Here is a 26,518-nt window from a genome sequence, read left to right as displayed (position 1 = left end):
AGTACCTGCACGGCATGGACTGCAGCAGTCTTGAAAGAAAAATGTCCAAACGAATGGGTGTCGTAAACATAAAATAAAATAACACAAACATTGTGGCAATTTGAAGGTTTGGTCAATATTGTCTCATGCAACTACCTGCTAATATGGCTAAGTGTCATCAGCTCTGGTGGAGAGGGACCCCACTCGCCACTTCTGCCTGGTTTTATAGATTCTTCAGAAGAATAAGAGGGTGCATCCCAAGAGCAGCAGGGATCAATCAACCAGTCAAAGGAAATTCATTACCTAATCGCCTGAAGCTCCCATAGTATGCTTGGACCCACAATGCATTAGAGAGGATCTATTATGTACTTGACATAAACAGCCCTATCTGAGGAAGAAATTATGGGCACAACTGAGTCACACGACTGTGCTTAGGTTTCTAGGCCCTATTATCAAATTTTACTAGCATTTAGCAGGAAGACCAACTCCTAAACTACTACAGGAGAAAATGGAGGCACCGGATGCAGAGCAGCACCCACCTACTCTGGGAAAATTGATCATACAGCTGCAAATGTCAATAAAGGATCTCACTTCCTGTGGATCATATCTCCATTGGTTTATGCTAAATGTAGGTCACAAAATCCTAGCCAATGTGATGGCCACAATGTGAACATCATAAGTGCCAATAAACCAGGAGTTCTTTTATCCTGAATTGGTCCATCAGCCTTAATCTAAGCAGGCAATACTCCCCTGGAACTTGTTGGTTGAAGAGGTTACCTTAATTGTCCAGAAAGGTTTGATGTCTTGGGCGTACGTGTGGCTGCTATCAAGAAATCAGTTTATTTGGGCAATGTTTATTAATCTAATTTTTTTAGAGTTAATTTAGGGAAGGGAATGTGGCATTATGACCATGTGTTCATGTAAAGGATTCAAAGACATTCCAGTCTAGTTTGCACTACATAAAACTGCAAAATAAATGAATACATTTTACATGTTCCATACTGCAGCTGGAGTAGGAGGTAGGATGGCACTGTCCAGTTTCCAGTTCCATAGGGATGGCAGACAGATGTCCCTACTGTTCAAACCTCCCATGGTGCCAATTCCTGAACTTCATCATTCCCTCTGAGCGACCTGTAGCTGAGGGAAGAGGAATCAGATATCCCTGTGAATCATGCACTGCTCAACTTGGGAATGCAGAGGTGAGGCTTGCAGATTGCTCTAGGCCTTGTGGATCAATTTTTAAAAAGCTCCGATCTCTGCATCAACTAGTCTATTTCTCTGCGTTTCAGTTGAGCACGTGGACAGCAGCAGAGCCATTTAAATCTGAGGTCAAGGCTGAATAAAAAAACCTGCACAAACCTATTTAGAGCATGAAACAGGATGTTGAACACAGCCTTTGAGATGTACTACTGAATACGCTCACTCAAAGCTTGAATTACAAGTGTCTCCATTTGAGTTTTAAAATATTGGACATATATGCAGTAAGGGTGAGCAAGATGTTTATGTGGAACATTCTAAATGTTTGTGCAACTGATATATCAACCACTTAAAATTGTTACATTGGCATGAGTTGATGGCATGTTGGAGGAATTCTATTGCTAGTTTTTACGTGTTTTTGTTGATGTTAACCCAATTAAAACAAGCTCTTGCAAAGACAATAGGTCTCGTCTATGCAAGAGCAATTGGCTTTGCCAATATGTTTTAGCCATGGTGTACACCAGTGTGGCTGCTGTTCAGCATAGCTAAAAGGTAGTAGGGTAAAGGAGAGTGTTGTAATGTGGACTGGCGTGGAGTGGAGTGGAATTGCAGGTGTTGCTTTGAGTGGAGTAGTGTATTGTAGAGCAAAGTGGCATAGAGTGGAGTAGTAGAGAAGAGGAGTGGAGTGGAGTGTGTCGTGCAATAGAGTGGAGTAAAGTGGCATAGAGGGAGTTGCGACGAGCGTGACAGAGTGGAGCAGTGTTGCAGATTAGAGTTGTGTTGTAAAGTGGAGTAGAGTGTTGTCGAGTGGAGTGGCATAGAGTGTCAGAGTAGAGTTGAGTTTAATGGAGTAGAGAGTCAGTGTGGATTATCGTAGTGTGTAGTGTCGTAGAGCAGATTGACCTAGAGTGAAGTGGTGTAAAGTGCAGTGGTGAAGAGTAGATTGGCGTAGAGTGCTGTGGTGCACAGCAGATTGTTTCAGAGTAGACTGAAGTTACATAAAGTGGAGTAGTGCAGGGTAGAGTGCAGATAAAGTAATGGCGCAGAGTCCAGTGGCATAAAGTGGAGCGTTGCAGAGTCAAGTGGTGTGGTGCAGAGTGGAGTGGCCTAGACTGCAGTGGTGTAATGTGCAGTGGTGCATAGTAGAGTGGGGTTGAGGGCACTGGCATAGAGCAGAGTGGTGCAGAGTAGACAAGTGTAAAGTGAAGTGGCATAGAGTGCAGTGGTGCAAAGTAGATTAGAGTGACAGAGTGTAGTGGTGTAGAGTGTAGTGACGCAGAGTGCATTGGTGTAGAGTGGAGTTCAGTGGCGGAGACTGCAATGTTGCAGAGTAGAAATGGCGCACAGTGAAGTGGCATAGAGTACAAAGTAGAGTACAGAAGCATAGAGTGTAGTGGAATAGAGTGCACTGTGTAGAGTAGTGTAGAATGGTGCAGAGAAGAGAGGCAGAAAGTGCAGTGTTGAAGAGTAGACTGTTGTAGAGTGCCGTGGTGTATAGTACAGTGGCTTAGAGTGCACAGGCGTGGATACTGTGGAAATATGGATTTTTCTGGTCAGTTATGTCCCCTATCTTGGACCCCAACGGTTCTATGTGCATGTCACAAGTACATGTATGTTCCCTCCAGTTCCAGTTATAAAGACGCAAACACATGTGCGTCCACCGTCAACATGTCCTCTGTCAGATCCGCCATGAATAGGCCGGATATTCCATTCCTAAGTACAAAAGGCCACCGGCTTTATATGGTTCACTTATGCCATTTTTACAGTCCAGGCAAGTAGGCCCTGATTCTGTCATCAAACTCTTCTTGCCTTCTGCCTCTGAAAGCTCCAGTCTGAGCCTGCATCTGTGACCATGAACTTTGTCTCATTCTCTGCGCGGCTCACAGCCTGACATCAGCCTATTCTCTGCCAAGAACTGTATTTCACCTTCGAGTTATCTGCTTCCCCCTCAGCCGATGCATTCCTGCCTAGTAGTTTAAGTAAACATTCTTCCAGTTACCAAGCAAAGGGCCCGGCTTCTCTGCCCTCATGCAAGTAATTCATAGTCCTGTTACTATGGAAGATTCCTGCCCTCGCATTTAGTGTAGACACCTAGACGCTTGTACACGCACGCACAGTCAGTATAGAATAGATTCTGTCCGAGAGTCCTTCTTTATGGATAACATAGTTCTTTAAACATAGGATGTTAGATATGATTTGGGATTAGGTTGACTTGACCCCTCAGACTTCTTGTCTCCACATGTAGAGCTAAATGTCAAGTCCCCTTCACCCCCTAGTTACACGTCATGCTGCTGCGCGCGCATCTATGCCAAGTATTATCTTATAGATCCACCTATAGGTGACATCACAACCAATTATGTTCCTTTTTACTCCTTGTTCCACCCATTTTCGGTTACGCAGACAACTCGTCATTTTCCTTATCAATTATTACGCCTATTGCATTCACTTCATTGTAATGTATGTATTATAAAAGTCATTTCATATCAATAATGTGTGTACTTCACTTCCTGAACCTCCGGGGTGATGGAACTTGAAGCATCCGATTATAATCGATTATTGGAATAAAGCCCATTCCGAACCTCTAATACCACGGATTCTGCCTCTCATTTTATTGAGCTATTTTATTATGTTTCTGTATCAAATTCAGTCCCGGTAAAGGAAATTATTTACCACATGAATGGCGCCCGAACAGGGACACTTTCTCATCTCACGCGCCGGCGGTGCGTTGCAGGCCCGGTCTCCTGCCGCAGCTGGACGGACAATAACGCGTACCAGCAGGATTTCCTGTATCTCCCTCCGGTCAAGCGGGGGCGACTGAGACTGCGATCAACACCCAGACGAGGCGGTGAGAAGTGCGAAGTATCCCGACCAGAGCCTAGCTGAGAGAGCAAGATCCGAGGTACACAGAGACCCACCAGTCCGAAGTCAAGCCCAGTGTCCGACGAGTCGAGTCCAGTCCGGTTCAAGTTCAAGTTACTGAGGCCTTCCGTTTCCGAAGCTACCCGGTGAGTACCATTGCTGGGGAGGCATTTCTGACGTGCACATAGGTTGTGCCGGTCAAGACGGGTTTGGGTACACAAATCCGGTCTGCACTGTTTTAGCAGTGTATCTGTACTGTTTAGCAGTATATCAAGTATTCCGAAGTATCTAGTTATTGTCAAGAATTAAGCTTGGTGATTAGTTATGCAGACGATCATCATTGTTGTTTCAGTTAAAGGTTTAATGTTTAATGTTTAATGTGTTTAAGTATGTTCTGAATATCGTGGTATGAATGACTGTTCGTTATCGTGTTTATTGTATTAAGTCTGTTCAAAACCAAGTATTAGGTCAGTTGGTCAAAGTCAAGTATAGGGTCAGTTCTCAATATGCCGCTCTTTTCGAAATTAAGACAGATCACTACCAGAAAAGGGGTTCTCGAAGAAGCCGTTCCTATTCCTCCTAGGGACACTCCAGGGCACTTTATGTATCATAAACATGGCCTAGATGCCATATTATTTCTTGATTTATGGGTAGACTACACCAAGGGATTACCAGAAAGTCAGAGGTGGCCCACAGCGGGAACCTGGGATGCAGAGTGCATCATGAAAGTAGAAGAAGAGTTATGGAAAAGGAAAGTCAGACAATCACAGAAAGACGCCGTTGAGTTATGGCGTAAAGAATCTCATAGACGCACAGAAAAAGCACGTAGACAGGAAGAAAAGAATAAAGAAAGTTCAAATAAAGTTCGAGAGAATGTATTAATTGAGGAAGGTATCCGAGTGAAATCAGAACAAGTAGACAGACAAAGAAATGCCCTTATGAATGGTATGTATCCCCTTCTGGCCGAAGGATTACCTAAGGCTACTCCAGAAATACCGAAAGACTTGCCAACACCATTGTTCCCAATAAAGGTACATCCTAAGGGGCATCCTAGAACAGCAGAAGACGTTTTTCTTTCCTCATATTTAGATGACGCAGCTCCCGAATATGCTAATTCCGCCCCGCGTAGACCGCATACCAGGGAGGTCCAACGCCAAGATCCAGCACCCGTATCCCTACAGCAACCAATCGAGTCACAAGTTCTGGCTAGCACATCTGTTTCTGTATCCGCTCCTACAGCTACTTCTATGGCTGTTTCCACACCTGTAGTTGCTGTGTCACGTTCGACGAATCCTTTCACACCCGACACCCCAGATGGGGCCACGGGAGGTGCTACCAATATCTTTTCTACGCCACCCAGAATAAATAAACTTACTTTTCAAGAGTCAGCACATTCGCGTACACCCAAACTCATAAGTGCCCGTGCGCTTAAGGAACTGCTTATAGATTGCAGATATGATCCGGTGCCCGGCAAAGAGGACGAAATGACCCTGGCATCATTGCGTATCAGACGAGCCGCAGTGTATTTAGGGAAGTTACCAGGAATGACTGCGCATCTAGATAATATATACCATTTTGTCCAAACAGGGCGAGATCCAGAATGTATTAACAGAGCTATGGAATACCAGAAAGTAGAGATACAGGGGGAACTGTTACGTTTCCTCATAAACTGCGTGATCAGAAATCAAGACCGACCGGGGGTAGACCCTGAAGCAATGAAAATTCTTACAAGATGGAGCCAGAATATATCAGAAGGGAGACATGATAAACAAAATTGTATAATAGCCATGTGCCGAAAGATCCGTAAAGAAATAGAACGCCTACACGAAGAGAGATTAGAGGTAGACGAGTTCGAACAAAGCGAGGAAGAAGGGTCAGGACCGCCCACAGGACAGTCAGAAACTATAGCCTATGTAGGTAAAAGAAGATCTTATACTAGTACGAGATGTCTCATTGACCCGATACGCCCGATATGTCCAGACAATAACAGGGGTTTCCCAACACCCATAGTCCATATAAGGTCTAACGAGCATTCGTTCCAAACAGCCGACAAACTACTCCGAGAACGAAGGGGTTATCATTTTCTCGATTCCATGGATGAACAAGATTTAGCCAGGGCAGCTGTCCATTGGGTGGACAGTCCCGGAAAATATAGTGATGATACAGTAGTACGCACATTCTTGAATCTTACCCCAGATGAACAGAGGTTAGCTGGGATTTATATGATTCAACAACTCATTATACTATATCGGAGTCAGCATTCGGACCCTGGTCCCTTACCTGACATACTGACTGAATTACTTATGAATATATGGAGAGGTTCAGGTACTAAATTAATTAAAGAAATTCTAGAATCAAGAAAGCAGTATATTCTTTTTGTATGTTCAGACCGTGTCTCATTGCCCGTCAAGGAAAGAACTACGTATCACATGGATAGACAGAATCCCTTACGAGAAGTGCACCCAATAAAAGGCGAGGACAACGAGTTCAAACGTGTATTTGTATATACGCCCATATCGAAAATAGAATTGTTACAAATGAAGAAAGTGGTACCCAGTCATGACAAAGACCCAGCGGGTTTTCACCGAGAAATTAAAGACATGTTACTCATGGGAGAGTACACCTATCCCGACATTATGACAATATTAAAGGTATTGATGCCTGCTGGCATTTATGAGAAACTCAAGGAAAAAGAGTGGGAGGTAGGAGACCAAAAGATAGAATGGTCAGTGTTAGAAGCAGAAGAAAAGGCCCGAACTGCAGGAGCAGGACTTGGGGATAAAACTAAAGCACTACCAGGTTTATTAGTACAGGTACTGCCACGTTTATTAACTACGAAAAAGGAAGATTGGGGTACAATTTCAGCCTGTAAACAGAAGCAAGATGAAGACACTAGTGATTACTATGCCCGATTTGAAAAATGTTTTGGTATAAATAGTGGCATAAAAGCAAGTAGCGAATCATACCCACATCTGTTTGTAACAAAATTAGTAGAAAATGCCCTGCCCCCAGTAAAGAATAGAGTATTAAAATTCGAGAGTACCTGGCAAGGTAACACTCCATCACAAATGTTACAAATGTTACAGTACCATCACAATAGAATTAGAGAGGAACAAGAACATGAACACAGACGCATGAAAGACACGAAAATGAAAATGTTAGTTTCCCAGACAGTTCCAGCTGAAGGGCATAAAAAGGGTATGACACATTCCGATTCAGCAGGACCTGTAAAAGGGACATGTAATTATTGTAAAAAGCCAGGTCATTACGTACACGATTGTCCAGTTTTAAAACATAATATCAGCATAGGTAAAACACAAGAAAGATCACGGCCATTTAGACAAGATCAGAATGAACAAGGAGCTCCGCAGCATGCCCAGGCCATGCCAGCCGCACAACAGCCAATACAGTTTGTGCCAGCTGCACCACCATTGCCTGTTGCTGCCACACAGACAACAACACGACAAATGTATCAGACCGCACAGTATGAATACCCTGAGTATCAGCGTTACGCATGAACTAGCCTAGAGAGGGAAGTTGACTTACCCCTTATCGAGATACCTGTAGATCAAGAAGGACCTTATGTACACAGTGAATTATTAGGTGAAGATAGAAAATTTTTACTCGATACAGGGGCAAGTCGAACAACTATAAAACGTAGTGAAGTTCCAGGGGCACCCCTCTCAGGCTCACAAAATATTTCCCTTGGTTTTTCAGGAAAACCTATTGTTAATGAAGTGTCACAACCTCTGCCACTTACGATAGGACCTCTGACACGAACTACAGATTTATTGCTTACTAAATCATGTCCAGAAAACTTGCTAGGAATAAAAACGTTGAAAGCTCTAGGAGCCATAATATGTTGTTCTCCGGAAGGAGTACGATTGTTTTTACGTGATTTTAAAGGTCATTATGTGTCTAGAGACATGGATCCCCGACTACAGACATTACCTACACATCTATGGGCACAAGGCCCTACTGATGTTGGTTGCATGAATATTACACCATATCGAGTCACATTGAAGGCAGGAGTGGTACTACCACGAATGCGACAATACAAGTTACCACCAGATGCTGTAGTGGCTTTACTGCAAATCATTGACGAGCTCATTGCCCAAGGAGTGGTTGTAGAAACAGACTCCAATGTATGTAATTCACCAATAATACCGATTCTTAAACGAACAGATCCGAAGGCCCCGCCAGTATATCGATTGGTTATTGATCTGCGCGAGTTAAACAAATGCATTGTGCCACAATTCCCTGTGGTCCCAGATATCTCGTCATTACTGACAGCTATTGATTCCGAAGCGACATTCTTTACTGTAATCGATCTCAAGAATGCCTTTTTCAGCGTCCCAATAGATCCGGAAAGCCAATATTTATTCGGATTTAGTTTAAATGGACGTAGCTTTAAATTCTCACGCGCACCTCAAGGATTTACAGAAAGCCCCAGCATCTATAGCCAAGCACTGAAACGAGAACTAGATAGTATCCACATGCCAGTTAACACTGCTCTGCTCCAATACGTCGATGATTTGCTGATCACCGCAAGAAGCGAACCAGAATGTGAAAAAGCATCACTGACAGTTTTAAAATTTCTAGCCGAAAAGGGACACAAGGTGTCCCCTTCTAAGCTGCAATTCTGTGTCCAGCGAGTTGTTTATCTTGGACACTCGCTGTCCAAGGAGGGAAGGCAGCTTACACCAGACCGCATTCAGTTAATAGCTAACATGCCAATACCCAAGACACAAAAGGAGGTGCGGGCTTTCATAGGCCTCACTTCATACTGTAGACAGTGGATCCCGCAATATGCATTTCTAGCAAAACCACTCATTCAGTTGACAACCCAGGAGGCAGCCACATCGACTGTTCTCCCTTGGACTCAGGAACATACACAAGCTTTTGAAAGCCTAAAGAAAGCTTTATGTCAAGCACCTGTTTTAGCAACGCCATGTTACAGAAAACAGTTTACACTCTTTGTTACAGAACGCGAAGGTACTGCTTTGTCAGTACTCACACAGGAACAAGCAGGAGCACACAAACCATGTGCTTATTTTTCTAGTACATTAGATCCCGTAGCTCAGGCTTTGCCTGCATGCCTGAAAGCAGTAGCAGCGACAGCTTTAGCAATCAGACAAAGCGATGCCATAGTGTTAGGACATCCATTGACAGTTCAAGTACCACACACAGTAGAAGTCCTTGTGAATAGAACGCAAACACAACACTTGACTATAGCACGACTTACAGGGTATGAACTTACATTGTTTCAGCCAAATATAGAAATCAGACGCTGTAACACATTGAATCCTGCCACACTTTTGCCAGTAACCGGAACAGACCCACTAGCTCATGACTGTATTGAAGTTATTATTATAACGACAAAACCCAGACAAGACTTGACAGATGTCCCATTGTCAGATCCAGACCTGACGTTGTATGTAGATGGTTCATGTATGAGAACAAATACAGGAGAGTTAGTGGCTGCTTATGCAGTCACAACAGATACAGAAGTCATTGAAACTAATCGTATTAATACTTTGTCAGCTCAAGCCGCAGAGCTCATCGCTCTGACACAAGCCTGTATTCAAGCCACAAGTAAAAAAGTCAACATATACACTGATTCACGTTATGCATTCGGAGTTGTACATGACTTCGGCGTGCTGTGGCGAGAGAGAGGTTATTTAACTTCCCATGGTGCCCACATTCAGCACGGACCCCTCATTCATGCCTTATTAGATGCAATACATCTACCTACTGCAATATCAATTATGAAATGTAAAGCTCATACGAAAGTTACTGATATCATTTCTCAAGGCAATGATTTAGCCGACAGAACAGCTAAACAGACTGCTCAAACTCAAACTCCCGACATGACAAAGACAATAGTCCCGATGCCGACACATTGTATGACAGTTAAAGATCCTACTCTTGACGTAATTGACATACAGACACATGCTACACCAGACGAAATAAAGAAATGGACTGAATTAGGAGGGATCCAAACGGACCAAGGATGGATGATGAAAGAAAAGTCTGTATGGTTCCTTCCTGATTCAATGGTCCAAGTTATAGTTAACACTATACATAGTCCAGCACATCTAGGAGAAAAAGCTATGCTAGACAGCATTCAACACATTTGGTTCAATAAACATTTACGAGCAGCAGCCAAACAAAAAGTCCGTACCTGTATGATCTGTTGCCAGTTTAACCCAGGAAAAAGTGTTCCCGTAGAACAGGGTGGATTTCATCCTCCTGATCACCCTTTTGAAGTCCTCCAGATGGATTATATCCAGATGGAACGATGTCGAGGATTCAAATATGTTCTTGTAGTTGTCTGCGCTCTGTCCCGTTGGACGGAGGCATACCCGGTTTCAGATTACACTGCCCCGACTACTGCCAAACAGTTAGTTCGAGAATTCTTCCCACGATACGGTTTACCACGTGTTGTCTACTCAGATAACGGCCAGCCGTTCTCATCCGAATTAATGAAACATGTTTCACTTCTGCTAGGATATCAGTGGAAATTCCACTGTGTTCGACACCCCGAGGCAGCAGGTCTCGTAGAAAGACATAATCAGATACTGAAAATCAGACTGTCCAAAATATGCAGAGAGAAAGGGGTCGACTGGATAGTAGCATTACCAGTTGCACTTTTTTACATGAGAATGGTAGCACACTCTAGAACAGGGCTATCCCCGTATGAGGTGATCTTCGGCAGACCACCAAATATGTGGGGGACGCCTATACCACGCAAAATAACTGATATTGACTGTAATATGCTGACAGATTACTTGGCTTCCTTGATGTCTGCACTACAATCTTGTCGTTCACAGGTAGCTGCAGCATTTCCCGACAACACTGAGGTGAAACCCCATGACGTAGTTCCGGGTGATATTGTATTTGTGAGAAATTTCGACCGAAAGACTCAGCTGGAGCCCAGGTGGAAGACACCCAAGTTGGTTCTGCTGACCACAAGAACAGCCGTGAAGATCGAGGGCCGCAAGGGTTGGATTCATTCAAGTCATATCAAGAAATTTCATGGACAATCCTCGGATATAGACATTGTGCCCTGCACTCCCTCACAGACTGATTCAAAACTTCCTTTGGTTGAAAAGACTGAAACAGAACTTTACAAAGTTAAGTTGAGGCCTAGAACGTCAGACGGTTTGATTGTTTAAGTCCTCTCCTAGGTGAAGCGGTTGAATCTGTCTCTGACATGTATCCTCTAGACCTGAATCATGGACAGTCGCGAAAAATGATGAAACGACAGGCGTATTGTAAATCACTGCGTAGCCATTGTATAGTGACATTATTAATTTTGTTTTCCTTAAGTCTTTTAATAATTATTACAAGTATGTTGTTGCACATATATTACCCTATTGCCAGAAATGTTCACAATGTTATTGCAGAACATTCTTTTAGTGACTTACCTCCGCATGAATTGTCTTATAGACTTGCGCTGCGCAATAACACTTTCATTAGTATGTTACATCATTCCCATCAGACTAGTAATGCCACTAATTGTTGGGTGTGTGGCCGGCTCCCTCCCTATCAGAATTATGAAGGAGTCTTGCCTTTCTTTCCGCACCCATTTACACATAATGGCTCCTGTGGAGCATGGTTTAGTTTAATCAATTCCATAGACTCTGACATAGCAGTTTACCAAGATCAGTGGGTATGGGGAAACCTGAACCTAGTTTTACTCAAGGTCTGCTATCCTGACAAGGAGGGTCGCCCCAAAAGAACAGGAACTGATCTAGAAAATGAAGTATATGGATTAGGTAATTTTACACCTAATCTCATGATTCTAAATGTCGTATCCGAAGTTGAACTAGTCTTACCCACCATGTCAGTATTCCCAGCGAAGGGTGAATTGTGTGTAAGAAAGGTTGGTTCCATACATATGGGCCATAGTAAGTGTACTACTACAGTAGAATTCAGTGATCAAGGCAAATCTTCATTCAGAGCTTATCGCCACTCCTACTTTATATGTGGTCAGACTGCATATATGCGTCTACCTCTAGATTGGGATGGTACCTGCTACATTGCATTCCTTTTGCCACCTGTTTTCCTAGCTCCTCCTGATTATTATAGAAATATTCATTTAGTACACAATAGAGAGCGGAGAGATCTCCCAATTGTCGATTATACTGAGACGGCATGGGACAAGTATGTAGATTTCAATAAAGGCATCTTTCCCTATATAGGTACAGTTACCAATAGTAAGCTGATACGTAGATTAACTAGAACCCTTGAAGCAGTAGTGAATGAAACTATTTCCGCCTTAGGCAATTTAACAGAAGAGCAGTCTGCTATGCGGATTGTTGTGCTTCAAAATCGTCTTGTCCTTGACGTCATCTTGGCTGATAGAGGCGGAGCTTGTAGGGTCATCGGATCCAGCTGCTGCGTATTCATACCAGAGAATTCGCCATCTGTATATAAAGCTATAACTCGCCTTCACAAGATTGTAAGCCAGATACACCAGAACCCAGGCACTTGGACTTGGTCCAGTTGGTTTTGGAGTGTGATATCAGCCTGGGGATGGAGAGTTCTATCCTTCCTAGGTATTGGCCTTCTCATACTATTCAGTTGCTGTCTATGTCTACAATGTGGACCAGCGATTTGTGGTCTGTGTGCCACATCGTGTATTCCACCACCAAGATTTCATTCAAGATCCCGGAAGAAGAAAGAAGAACAAATGATGCTATATGAACAGATCAATGGATTAATGAAGATTGATATCTCTTAATGGGCAAGTAGGGGACAAGGAGGGAATGTGGAAATATGGATTTTTCTGGTCAGTTATGTCCCCTATCTTGGACCCCAACGGTTCTATGTGCATGTCACAAGTACATGTATGTTCCCTCCAGTTCCAGTTATAAAGACGCAAACACATGTGCGTCCACCGTCAACATGTCCTCTGTCAGATCCGCCATGAATAGGCCGGATATTCCATTCCTAAGTACAAAAGGCCACCGGCTTTATATGGTTCACTTATGCCATTTTTACAGTCCAGGCAAGTAGGCCCTGATTCTGTCATCAAACTCTTCTTGCCTTCTGCCTCTGAAAGCTCCAGTCTGAGCCTGCATCTGTGACCATGAACTTTGTCTCATTCTCTGCGCGGCTCACAGCCTGACATCAGCCTATTCTCTGCCAAGAACTGTATTTCACCTTCGAGTTATCTGCTTCCCCCTCAGCCGATGCATTCCTGCCTAGTAGTTTAAGTAAACATTCTTCCAGTTACCAAGCAAAGGGCCCGGCTTCTCTGCCCTCATGCAAGTAATTCATAGTCCTGTTACTATGGAAGATTCCTGCCCTCGCATTTAGTGTAGACACCTAGACGCTTGTACACGCACGCACAGTCAGTATAGAATAGATTCTGTCCGAGAGTCCTTCTTTATGGATAACATAGTTCTTTAAACATAGGATGTTAGATATGATTTGGGATTAGGTTGACTTGACCCCTCAGACTTCTTGTCTCCACATGTAGAGCTAAATGTCAAGTCCCCTTCACCCCCTAGTTACACGTAATGCTGCTGCGCGCGCATCTATGCCAAGTATTATCTTATAGATCCACCTATAGGTGACATCACAACCAATTATGTTCCTTTTTACTCCTTGTTCCACCCATTTTCGGTTACGCAGACAACTCGTCATTTTCCTTATCAATTATTACGCCTATTGCATTCACTTCATTGTAATGTATGTATTATAAAAGTCATTTCATATCAATAATGTGTGTACTTCACTTCCTGAACCTCCGGGGTGATGGAACTTGAAGCATCCGATTATAATCGATTATTGGAATAAAGCCCATTCCGAACCTCTAATACCACAGATTCTGCCTCTCATTTTATTGAGCTATTTTATTATGTTTCTGTATCAAATTCAGTCCCGGTAAAGGAAATTATTTACCACAATACAGTGGCGTGAAGTGGAACACAGTAGGGCGGCACAGAGCAGTGGCGTCGAGTACAGTAGTGAGGAGTAGAATACAGTGGCTTAGAGTTCAATGGCGTCTAAGCAGTGGCACATAGTGCTGTGGTATAAAGAGTTGCAGAGTCGAGTATAGATCCGTAGAGTATAGTGGTGCAGAGTAGTTGGCGTAGAGTGCACTGGTTTTGAGTAAAGTGGCATAGAGTGCAGTGGCGCAGAGTAGAGTGCAGTGGCGCAGAGCGGAGTAATGCCGCAGAGAGTACATTGTTTCAGAGTGGAGTGGCGCACTGTAGAGTACAGTGGCGTAGAGTGAAGAGTAGGTACAGAACAGAGTGCATTGACGTACAGTGAAGTGGCATAGCGCGCAGTGTTGCAGAGTAGAGCAGCAGAGTGAAGTAGCGTAGAGTGCAATAGCAAAGAGTGCAGTTGTGAATAGTAGAGTAGTGTGAGGTAGAGTGCACTGGCAGAGAAGAGAGCTGAGTAGAGGGGTATTAAGTGGGGTGGAGTGATGCAGTGTAGAGTGAAGTGACGCCGTGTGAAGTGACGCCGTGTGAAGTGACGCAGTGTGAAGTGACGCAGTGTGAAGTGACGCAGTGTGAAGTGACGCAGTGTGAAGTGACGCAGTGTGAAGTGACGCAGTGTGGAGTGGCATAGAGAGGGATACGCATGGTGTGGTAGCAAACTTCCATTATAGACACCACATCTTCAATTGAAATCACCATTACATCTGCACAGACATACAGTTTCACTGATGAAAGCATGCAGCTCACAAACTATTATGTGTGGAAATGTTATCACCTAGTGTTTTGATCGTTTTAAAATATTTGTTTCCACCACACTTCAGAATTTCCCCAAAATAGGCTTCATTTGGGCTTTTCTAATTCCGATATTAATTGCACAGTTCATTCACCGACATTTAAATCTTGTTGTGTGCGAGAAAAAACATAACTTCGTCCAGCCTTCTTTAAGCACTCTCTTCGGAGCCGGCATGATTGCCACATACATCCTCTCACTTTGATGTCAGACAAAGAAAAGTAAACACCACGCCCCCTGGAACACAGAGCCTGACATTTGAACTCGGTCTTCGAATGGACAGCTAATGTGACAAGGTAACTAGATTTAAAGGACTGTTTTCAGCTATCGAGCAGCGGTGGACGAATTCAATAAATAGGGTTTGAGCAAGGGAAGAGACAAACCCGAACTGGACAGCGTAAAACAAATAGAGCCAGCAAACAGAACGCCAGCAAATGCGAGTTACAAAGCCAATGGTAAGCAACAAGCGGAATGAATTCCCAGGGGAGCTTTCCGAATGTTCTCAAGATGTCGTTAGCAAACCAGGCAGCTGTGGTGTCTGGTAGGCTTCGACCCAAAAAGAATTTGAAACCATTTGAAACTAATCATTATATTAGGTCATTTTCATGTATTTTGTGGTGCTCATAATAATTTCCACTAATAGCAATGACTAATAGAGACTTTTGTTTTTGCAACGAAACTGCAGTATGAACAAGCATTGGCAAAGCCAATAGGTCTCGTCTATGCAAGAGCTACTGGCTTTGCCAATATGTATTATCCATATTATACGCCAGCGTGGCTGCTGTTCAGAATGACAAAGTTAGTGGGGTTAAGGAGAGTGTCGTGGAGTGGTGTGTTTTAAAATGCAGTAGAGCAGAGTGTCGTGGAGTAGTGTAGAGCTGAGTTGAGTGAAGTGGAGAGTCGTCGAGTGGTGTGGCGTGTCGTGGAGTTGTGTAGAGTGTCATGGAGGGAGCAGAATGTTGTAAAGTGGAAGGGCGTAGAGATGGGAGTGGAGTGGCCTAGAGTCGTGGAGTGGACTAGAACATAGGAGAGTAGCGTAGAGGGTGCTGTGGAGTATTGTAGAGTAGAATGGCATAGAGTGAATTAGATTGTTGTAGACTGGAGTGGCATGGAGTAGAAGAGTGCAATGACAGAGTGGAACAGGGAGTTGTTGAGTGGAATGGCACAGACTGGAGTAGTGGCATGGTGCAGAGTCGAGTAGTGTGTCTTAGAATAGAATGGAGCAAAGTGGCATAGACGGAGTTGCGTAGAGCATCATCATAGATTAGTGTGTTGTGGAGTGGAGCAAAGTTTAATAAAGTAGAGCATCATTGCTTGTAGTGTCATGGAGTGGCCTAGAGTGAAATGGCATAAAGTATAGTGGTGCAGAATAGACTGGCCTAAAGTACATTGGTTTTAAGTAAGGAGTGCAGTGAGGTAGAGCAGAGTGGCGCAGAGAGGCGTTGAGTGGTGCAGAGTAGATTGTAGTGGCGCAGAGTGGAATAGAGCGCAGTGGAATAGAGCGCAGTGGTGTAGAGCGCAGTGGTGTAGAGCGCAGTGGTGTAGAGCGCAGTGGTGTAGAGTACATTGTTTCAGAGTAGAGTAAAGTAGAGTAGAGTGGAATGGTGCAGGGTATAGTGCAGAGGTGTACAGTGCCAAAGAGTGCAGTGGCAGAGTCGTGCAGAATGCAGGGGCGTGGCATGCAGTAGTGCAGAATAGATTAGCATAGAGTGGAGTGATGCAAAGTGCATTGGCATAGAGCATAGTGGCATATAGTGCAAAGAGACTAAGTGCAGTACAGTGGCGTAGAGTTGAGTGGTGCAGAGAAGAGTGCATTGATGCAGAGTAGAGTGGCGTTGAGCTCAATGGCGGCTAGTGCAGTCTTGCAGAGGAGAGTTATAGAGAGCAGTGGCATAGAGTGAATTGGTGTAGAGTGGTGCAGAGTGCACTGGCATGGAGTGTAGTAGTGCAGAAAAGATTAGAGTGGCGTAGAGTGGAGTGATATAGAGTGCAGTGGCGTAAAGTGCATTAGTGCAGAGGAGAGTGCAGTGTCACAGAGTGAAGTGATGCAAAGTAGAGTGGCGTTGAGCTCATTACTGGAAAGTGCAGTTTTGCAGAGTAGAATGTCGTAGAGTGCATTGGTGCAGAGAGCAGTGGTGCAGAGTAGAATATAGTGACGTAGAGAACAATGGTGTAGTGTGGTGTAGAGTGGGTCTGTGACCTCTGAGGAGTCAAGCGACGTGGTGTCACCTACTGGACCACAACTAGCTTTAGGTAACGCTCCCTCAAAATCTTCGGAGCCATGGTCCAGCAGTCGGAGCACAGCTTCGAGTCATGGCTGTGCTCCAGACACCAGAAACAAACCAAATGCGGGTCCGGTCACCGACATGGCGCGGTGACAGGCACAGGATACAGCTTGAAACCCGAAGTCTTCCTCAACATGATATCCATCACATCAAAAAAAGGGGGTCAACAACATTTTGAAAACTCCTGTCAAAAAGTGACAGAGGGTAGCTCTCTTCATGGATCTGCGCTTGACTGCTGCAGAAAGAAGTACTGATGTCAGCGTTCAGCCTATACAGGTGACCTGGATGTCACTTCCGGCATGGACGACGCCAACATCACGCGGAGCCTACCGGCGCGCAGGGGTATTGCTCAAAGGAAAATCTTCTGGATTCAGTCTGACGCCTCAGAAATTCAAAGGTAAGGAACCTGCTGCTCAATGTCTCTATCAGATATTGTTTTTGCTGCATCTTTTCTGTCTTGAAACTTTATGGAGAAGACATTACATAGATCTTCAGGCAGCAAAGGAAAAGAATCATGTTGTATAAGGTGCGACAAATGACACTACAGGCAAATAGCATTCAAAGAACATGGTGCCAGCCTGACAACAAAAAAACAATTCCTGCCAACTGCATTAGTTATTTTGGATCTCTGTCTGCTGGAGTAGCAGGAAAGGACCTTACACATGGCGGTCTGTGGAACAAGGTGCTCTGTATTAGGATGCGTAGTAAAAAAGGTACGGTCACCCAGGGCTTGATTATGGTGGCTACCAATACGGCGATTCATGCCTAGAGCAAAAACAGTTTTGACCAAGCAGTCATGATCCGGTAAACCAGAGCCTCGTTAAAAGATAAGAGGTTTGGAAGTAGACGTTCCAGATTGCAAAACATCTGCAAGGAGATTGGTCTTAAGTCTCTTCAGTGGACAGGGGCAGTTCTGGCACTTCTAACCACAAAATGAAAGGCACGCTTTCTTTGGTTGGACCTCCAAATGGGAATCAATGACCGATTTTGAAAGATTTCCGCACCACTGGCATTCTATAAGTCGCAAGAACAACTACCATCAATTTAACGAGACCTTATACTGCATCAGAGTCAGAGCTGGAAATAGTCTCCATGCTCCTAAAGTAGTATTGCCAATGTAGAGGCACGGAAGAGAAGACTTCCACAGCAACTAGTTGCGCCGTTGTGATTGTATAGCATGATATCGAAGGGTCAGAGCCTGGGCCAGAATTGGATATGGCCCCATCCGCCAGAAGTACAACAGTTCAAGGAATGACTGGCAAGGCATGTGGCGCAGGGCTGGATGCAAGGCCTAGCACTGCAAGTGTAGAACGTACTTCTTTCTGGGTCAGTTGGGGGATGGCCTGCCGGTGCCAATATGTCTGGAGACCCTCATTAGGTCTGTGGATCCAGTGAGTGCATGCAGAGGGAGTCCCCATCAGTTTGAATATCTGATGCATGGTCTCTTTAAAATTCCACAACTTGCTGCAGAGCCAACAAAGGCCCAGAAAACACTGTGCACACCAGCTGCATGATCAGTATTGGGCGCGAAGGGAAAGTGAAGTCAGCTGGAGACCTCTCCAAAGATCATTAAACTCTGGACATCGAGAAGCCTAGTTTACTTTTTCTATGCTTTGTTTTCAACTTAGCCTTCGACACACCTGATGAGGGTGATCTGATCTGGGACGGACCACGTACCCTAGAATGGGACCAAACAAGTTTTTTGTGTCCGGCACTGTAGAGTTTGGCTTCCCACTTCCAGATGGCCTTGGGGTACATCAGAGATCATTTCTCAAATGACTTTGCTCAGCATGGTTTTAAACATGTCACCTTCGGGGCAACAATAATGAACAATTGGCCAAGAAATGTCAGGGTTGTCCAAAAAGGTTTCCGTGAAGAGCTTAATTAACTCAACAGAAGCGGAGCTCCAGGTTAGTGCTGAATGAAGAGGTAAAAGAGGAACTGAAACCCGTGCGCAATGCAGCTCCATGTCTTCCTATACGGAGCGGGGCGGAGTTAAAATGGAGGCCAACGGTGCCGCCTACCGGACCACAGGTGCTATTACAAGAATTTGCGGGTCCAGTGTGGTGCTTGGGCATAGAGAATCACAAAGGTAAGGAATCTGTGGTTAGAAGTGTCCATCAGAAAAGGGATGTACTGCGACATTTAAAGGGGGGAGCTTCAACAGCATTCTGTGAATATTTCCTGATAGTAAAACAGAAATATGCGTTGCCAGTGTCCTGTAGATCAAAGAAGCTCTGAACATGACAAAGGAAGTGTACTTTCAAATGCGTAATACTATAAATTTTTTACTCGATTGTTATAAGGAAGTAAACAATGAAATATTTTGGAAAACTTTGAGATACTGGGAATAATTAACCCATGGAGGTATACAAGTAAAGGAGTGTAACGTAAGTTATCAAGCTATTAATGGCCCAACCATAAATGAATGTAAAGATTTCCTTGGACAAAGGAAGAGAACCCAGTACACTCCGAGAGCCCGCTGAGGTTCAATAATTAATTCAAACAAGCTGAGTCAGAAATACGTTCCTGACAAAAAATAACGACACTCAATTCGACCTAAAAACAGAATGTTTAGGTGATTTAGGCAAACAGGTCGCCATTAAATACCTCTTATCTATAGAAAGGGGTAGGATTTTATTTTATAAACTAATAACAAAAAATTGAGAGAGAATTGCAGAACAAGTTGCAAATAAAAGTGAAACTCTGTTCCAGTCAACGTATGAAGAACAAAAAAGATCAAGAGAGACATGCCAAATTTTGGACTAAGCAGTGAAGAAGGGCTCGAAAAGCAAGACAAATGACGCCAATGTACCGGAAACTACTGGTCCTTTTCAGTAATAAAATTCAGCTTCTACAAATTACAAAGATAAGGGGAATTTAATTGGAAATGACAGATTCAAATACAAATATATCACAAACCATTAGCCCGTGTACTACACCATACAACCAGCAGATGGCAGCAACGTATCAAGATGAAAACATCATATTCAAGCGCATCGTTGGCGTGAAAGATAAATCAAAAAGTATAGTGCATTTATTCAATAATATTAAACACGAGTCCGCTTAATGAGCATGAGGATTCCAAATGACTGACTAATACCATCAAGTAAACATGTGGCAAGCTACATTTCGGACAATTCTACTCTTAAATACCCCATTGTACTGATTAGGCTTACCAGCAACCATGCCAAACGTCAGAAGGCAGTGTTGCAGCAAAATAATTATGGACGGAATGCTGACAATGCAAACATTCTCCCCCAGTCAAAAGATCTGGGTTAAATCCATTGTTCTTTTGCTCACTACGCCACCCCAGTTTGGACCCAGCTACATGCAAGTAAGTATTGACCCTGTGCCCCATGGGAACAGTCCATACCTAACTGCCAGGCCACGTCCTCCCTGGACCGGAAACAAGCATCCTGGGACCGGTTTCAGGGTATGTCACCCTTCTTCAGCCATGCTAGCTTGAATCCAGTGGCACAGTGAGCAAGGGACCCACGTCTGGGCATACCCATCCCACTTAGGGCGAAAAGTGTTACAGCAAACAAATGATGGACAGAATGCTGACAATGCAAACATTCTCCCCAGTCAAAAGATCTGGGTTAAATCCATTGTTCTTTTGCTCCCTACGCCACCCCAGTTTGCACTCAGCCATATGCAAATCAGTCTTGACCCTGTTCCCCATGGGAACAGACCAGACCGAACTGCCAGGCCAGGTCACCCCGAGTGGGAAGGGTATGCCCAGACGTGGGTCCCGTGCTCTCCATGCCACTGGAATCAAGCTATCCTGGCTGAAGAGGGGTGAAACCCCGAAACCGGTCCTAGGATGCTTGGTTCCAGTCCAGGGAGGAACTGGCTTGGCAGTTCGGGCTGGACTGTTCCCATGAGGCACAGGGTCAAGACTGATTTGCATATGGCTGGGTTCAAACTGGAACGGCAGAGTGAGAAAAAAGGCGATGGATTTAGGCCCAGATCTCTGTACTGGGGTGAATGTATGACCTTGTTCTGCATTCTGTACATCAACTGTTTTTGCATTTGTCACCCCGAGTGGGAAGGGTATGACCAGACGTTGGTCCCGTGCTCTCCATGCCACTGGAATCAAGCTATCCTGGCTGAAGAGGGGTGAAACCCCGAAACCGGTCGTAGGATGCTTGGTTGCAGTCCAGGGAGGACCTGGCTTGGCAATATATAGATTGGTGGTCCAGGATTATTGCCAAAGATTTCAGATTAATTACAAGAGCTGGCCACTTTACCAATAGCTGGAAAGGTGCAAATATTAAGGCCATTCTGAAGACAAATGACGCAACGGATCCCAAAATCTATTGCCTTATTACTTTGATAGATGTTGGGGCAAAAATGTGTGCAGAAGCAATACTCCCACATATTAATTGGATAGATTGTGGTGATGGTGTTCCTGTTGAGCAAGGTGTATTCGATGAAGGGTATTCAACCATAGACCATTATTTCAGCCTCTGGTCTGTGGCTTAGAAAGGTATTGATACAGGAGGTAATTGGACTTTAACTGTGAGAATCTTTGCCAAAATAAGAAAGTATAAATATTCCCAGTGGCTTCTAAAGGTGTTACAAGAACTGCAGAGAAACAATTGGACAAGGTGAGGGTGGAAAAAAATGAATCGTCATTCAAAACTCCAATATAGAATGGTCTTCCTCAGGGTTGTGTATTAGCTTCTACCCTGTTGGCACCTTACCATGCAGACCTGTTGATGACCCTACAGAGCATACATTCATTTTCAAGACTGGGGGGCAGTGGGGCATATTCCTTGTTAATATTATGTCGATTACTTGGCTCCATTGAACAAGAATGCAAGTAGGGCTCCAAAGGAAATTAAACGCCTGTAATAAATACTGTGCAGAAACATGGATAAAACAACAAATTTGGTGTTTGGACAAACATGTGAACCTTTCACATGGTCAATTGGAGTACAGGAAACTTCCTCTTATAGGTATCTCAGTTTGATTATTTAATAATAAACTAAAATGGAAAACACACCTACACACTTTAAAAATGTGTGTCAATCACCATAGGAGGGCTATAGAAATGTAAAGGATTTCACCGGCCCTTCTCTAAATCTTGTTTTGACAGTATACTAAGCAATGGTCCCACAAATGCCATACAGGGCAGAGATCTTATGTCTAGGTACAAAGGGAGATAAGCAGAAGACAGAAGGTTATTACTTTCAAAACACCATAGATCTCCCCAAATGCGCAATGACTCCAGCCAAAAGGGTGGAAACCAACTTGAAATCATGGATCAGTATTGGGATGAACCATAGCATACAGTTCTGGTATAAACCCTTAATTGTGCCAAAACCAAAAGTGTTGAGCTACTGCACAAACTAAGTAATCAATAGCAAACTAAGGTAGGCAAGGGTTTTAAGGGACCGCCTTCATTTAATTGCCAGATATTTTTTACAGAAATGATTTTAAAAATGAAGTCAAACTAAGATATACACGAGAGGCTCAGTGGAGTGCGAATTTAGAGGCTTCAACTACCAGGCTTTAATAAGTTCCAACCGTTAAATAAGGTCCTCTTGGCATGACCAAACAGCGTACTCCTATCGAACAGAATTAACAAACCTTTTTATGTGAAATGTACTAATGAACTTAAGAATAGAACCGTATATATATTATACGCTAGTTGAGATGGAGCAAAACCATTCTTGGATGAAGCAGGGAATTGCAGATGTGGTCTTAGGATGTGCTGTACCAGTTTACATATACTGATGAATTGTTAATATTCTTTAAACACTAAATTGTCTATTACTAAAAACGTTCTTATTAAATATGGAACTATGGAAATATGGATGCAATAGGGTTTTTATATGCCTTGCAATCCATTAATGTAATATGTGCAGTGAGCAGATTTTTAATGGCCGTACTATCGTTAGATGTTCCTAGGTGATTTTAGTTATAAAGTAAATGAAGTAAGGTGTTACTATTTAAAAGACTATGGTCTTAAAAAACATTTTTTTTTACGATAATAAAGATCTTGCCCTGCATATTAAAAAGGACAAGGACCACTACTCAATACTTGGGGTCTGAGTTTTAGGCACTATTTTACATCTCATTCAGTCAGTTCAGTACTGTGGCCAACATCTCATGTTCTGCCAACACAGTTGCGTTCTTCCATTACAATCAATCACAACACTTGAACCTCAGAAAACTTCTATTCTGGTTCCTTTGTTGTGCTGCACCACTCATTAGCCAGAATGTGATCAAGTATCCATAGTAGACTTCTGTCTGTGCTGACATGTGCCAAGGTGGCAAATTTAGAACCAAGGCAATAGCTTATTAACTTATTCTAACTTACAAAACAAGTGGAAAACAATCAGGAGAATCATCAAGCAGTTCCAAATGGTCACCACAAGCGAAGTGGGCAGATGTAACAAAAATAAAATGATTCAAAAATTGGAGCTGTGCTTCTTGGTCTCAACCACCCCTATACACAGGGAGCATACTTCAGCTTGCATCCATCCCTTCTACCACATCTCTTCACTTTAACCGAAAGAAAAACCTCTGATCGACAACATAAGCCTACTAGAAGATACTATCTCTGAGCTAGCAACAAAGTACTATGGATCTAATTATTAAAATATGACCTTTGTAATTTCCTTTACCTCCCCCCAACAAATCTACTACCTGGATTTATTAAGCCTAAAACAAAGCCAAGGAACTAAAAACCAAAAGAAAAAACACCCTGAAAGTTTAAATCATAAATTCATCGACTTGAGTGACTACTAACCAAAGTGAGGATCAAAATCATACCTGAATGTCAAAGGCAACAACATCTATAATAAGACATCACAGCCCGATTCACGCATCATGCCTAGTATTATGTTCCCTTCTGGAGATACCACGAAATAAACTCACTTCAAGAAAACAGTCCTATGTTTTTCATTGTAGGTTCTCAATTACCCCTTTCAAACCACATGTGGTAAACTCCTACAATTTAGTAATTGCTAAAGATAGCCCCAGACGTAATTAACAAGAAGAGAAAGATCTTTAGTGAAGCAACAGGCTAGCTTGCATCAATTTGCTTCCTCATAATATGGCGATAACCCACCCTCTAGCTGTGCCTTTAATGCAGGACCCAAGTGTAGTAACACGCTACATGTCATTACTTCCATTATATCACTTCTAGACCAAGTCTAATCCATATCACAATCGCAAGCATGCTCCCCATCCTCCTTCCCATGTTCAGGTTCTCAGATCCAACCACTGGCAAAAGTTAATCTCCCCATGCAAACTTCCATCAGGCAATCCTTGTAGATTTTGCTTTTATATCTCACAACATTTTCCTCACTGCTTCTTTTTTACACATGCAACCTTAACCTTCACAAAACTGTACAATTTCTGCTTGCCTTGTCACTTCCTGAGAAAAGACTTCTACTTCTCTACTTGCCATTATTTCTCGCACATACAATGCCCTCCTCTTTCATAGTCCCACCAAGTACTTATCACGCTCTCTCTCCTTCTAGGCCCCCATCAGCATGGATACTGCCTCCTCGTTGACTAATTTTAAGGGTCTACATAATACATCACTTGGAGTTTTCCCTCTTACAATTTTTCCTCGCCTGACTGTGCAGGCGGTCCTCTTCTCAAAAAGGCTTCCAATCTGTTTCAAGTATCCCTCTTCCTTTGCAACATCTAAAACCCATCTAACTTTCATTGCCAAGGAGTCGCATGCAAAACATCTTCCTTCACTGCGGATTCCTCTCATATGTGGAGCCTTGTTGTCACTCTCAAAGCCAGAGAGATTAATACAGACCAGTAAATTGAGGTAAGAAATGGTGTGGGCATCAACTCATTTGACAATAAGCAAGCAGTCGATTTAGCATCTCATCAGCACGCTTTGGTGTTTTATGGTCAATGAAGTAGATGGATGCAAAATATGTTTTTATGTAGAATGTGAAGACCTGTTATAAGCCATCAAATTGAAAAAATATTTAAAAGCAGCAAAGTAACAAACTTGAAGTTATCACTCAGCTTCACAAAATGTTACTACTTGGCCGATTCTAAGCCAATAATATTGCCAATCACCATAAAAATAAAAATAAATGTGTAATGTCCGGCATTCCATGAGAATCCTGTGCCGTTCTCATCAAATAACTATCTACGCACACACAAATCTCCACATCATAAGGCACACTCTTACTATTTGATTTACTATGACTCAAAAGGTGTGTGTGTGTGGAATCAAACATCTAATGTATTCCTGAAAAAGTAATTACCAGAAGTACAGCTGTCCCATCTTTTTTTGGGATGTAGCCTACCCAAAACATGCCTACAGTGTACCTTTCTTGGACACTGCTTTTCACTCAGTGTTAAAGCAGAAGACACTCTCCACATGTTCAATTCTCTGTTGACAATTGTTTTGGTCTGAGGTCCCGTCTATCACGAATCCCCCAAAACGCACTCCCTTACCCATCTTACCTCCACCAGTTTGCACAGCAGCTGCTTCCCGGATTCCCTTGTCCCTCTGATAGGACGGAGTCGGAGTTGAAGCTGCGCCCTGTACAACACCCATGGAGGGGGACTGTTCTAGCAGCATCTCCAGAGCTCCCAGGCCTGCAATTTCCTCTAATCCCTCAGACATCTGAGCCAGCGGAGAATCCCGAGAAGCAGAGAGAAAGGGTGTGTCAAGTGGTGAGCTCGGAGGTGACAAGGAAGACAGGGATGACCTTGAGGACAATGATGCCAGGGACTGGGGCGTATCCAGGGACATCCGATGCTTGTTGAGGTTGGAATGCCCTCCTGAGTTGGAGTGCTGAACATCCTTGCAAAGTGCATCAAATGGAATCACATCAAACCGCAAATGCTGTCCAAAGTCAGTGTGTGTGTCTTGCTTATCATACTGTGGAAGACCGTAAATGTCTGTGAAGCTGACAGAGCTCAGGGATCCTCTGCTTGATGCCAGTGATCCACGGCTTGACGCTAGGGAACCACGACTGCTGCCAGAAGACATGGTGAGGGTGCTAGCAGACAAACTGCAAAGCAAAATGATAAAGATTGGTCAAATGTTACAATCCTATAAATAAACAAATATGTATGGTTAGAATATCGCACCTCCACAAGTAGGAAGGTTTTGCAATGCCTTTTTAATCCAGTATTGGTTCTTTCAAAACGTTTTTTTCTTTTTGACATGTAAGTTTTTTTAGGACAGCTTAAAGAAAGTTAAGGCTTGAAAGCATTTACTACAGCCTTGCCTGCAAAACTTTGTAAAACCTGAGTGATCTGATGGTAAAACTATCATACTTTCACACCTTTTCAGGATAAGGCTTCAAAAAAACATTTGGGGATAAAGAATTCAACTAAAATCTGCAACCACCCAAAGGAAAAATAAATAAAAAATCTTTTGCAAGCGGTGACCTGGCCAACAAAGCAGGCACGCACACAACCTGCTAGCTCCATTTAAGTCCAACAGTGCT

At 43.4% G+C, this 26,518-nt stretch overlaps 1 protein-coding gene across 3 annotated transcripts in view; it reads right to left on the bottom strand.

The window, feature by feature from the left end:
- Nucleotides 1–26,518, bottom strand: part of WWC3 (WWC family member 3) — a 457,878-nt gene that overhangs the window by 128,586 nt on the left and 302,774 nt on the right. For all 3 annotated transcript variants that reach the window (XM_085622192.1, XM_085622194.1, XM_085622193.1), the window contains one exon: nt 25,524–26,077. In XM_085622192.1, the coding sequence (XP_085478318.1) occupies nt 25,524–26,077 (554 nt within the window). The remainder of the gene's footprint in view (nt 1–25,523; nt 26,078–26,518) is intronic.

Source organism: Triturus cristatus, chromosome 8 (genome assembly GCF_964204655.1).
Source record: "Triturus cristatus chromosome 8, aTriCri1.1, whole genome shotgun sequence".
Lineage (NCBI taxonomy): Eukaryota > Metazoa > Chordata > Amphibia > Caudata > Salamandridae > Triturus > Triturus cristatus.
The sequence above is the reverse complement of the archived record's forward strand: the minus strand, read 5'-3'. Positions and strand labels throughout refer to the sequence as shown.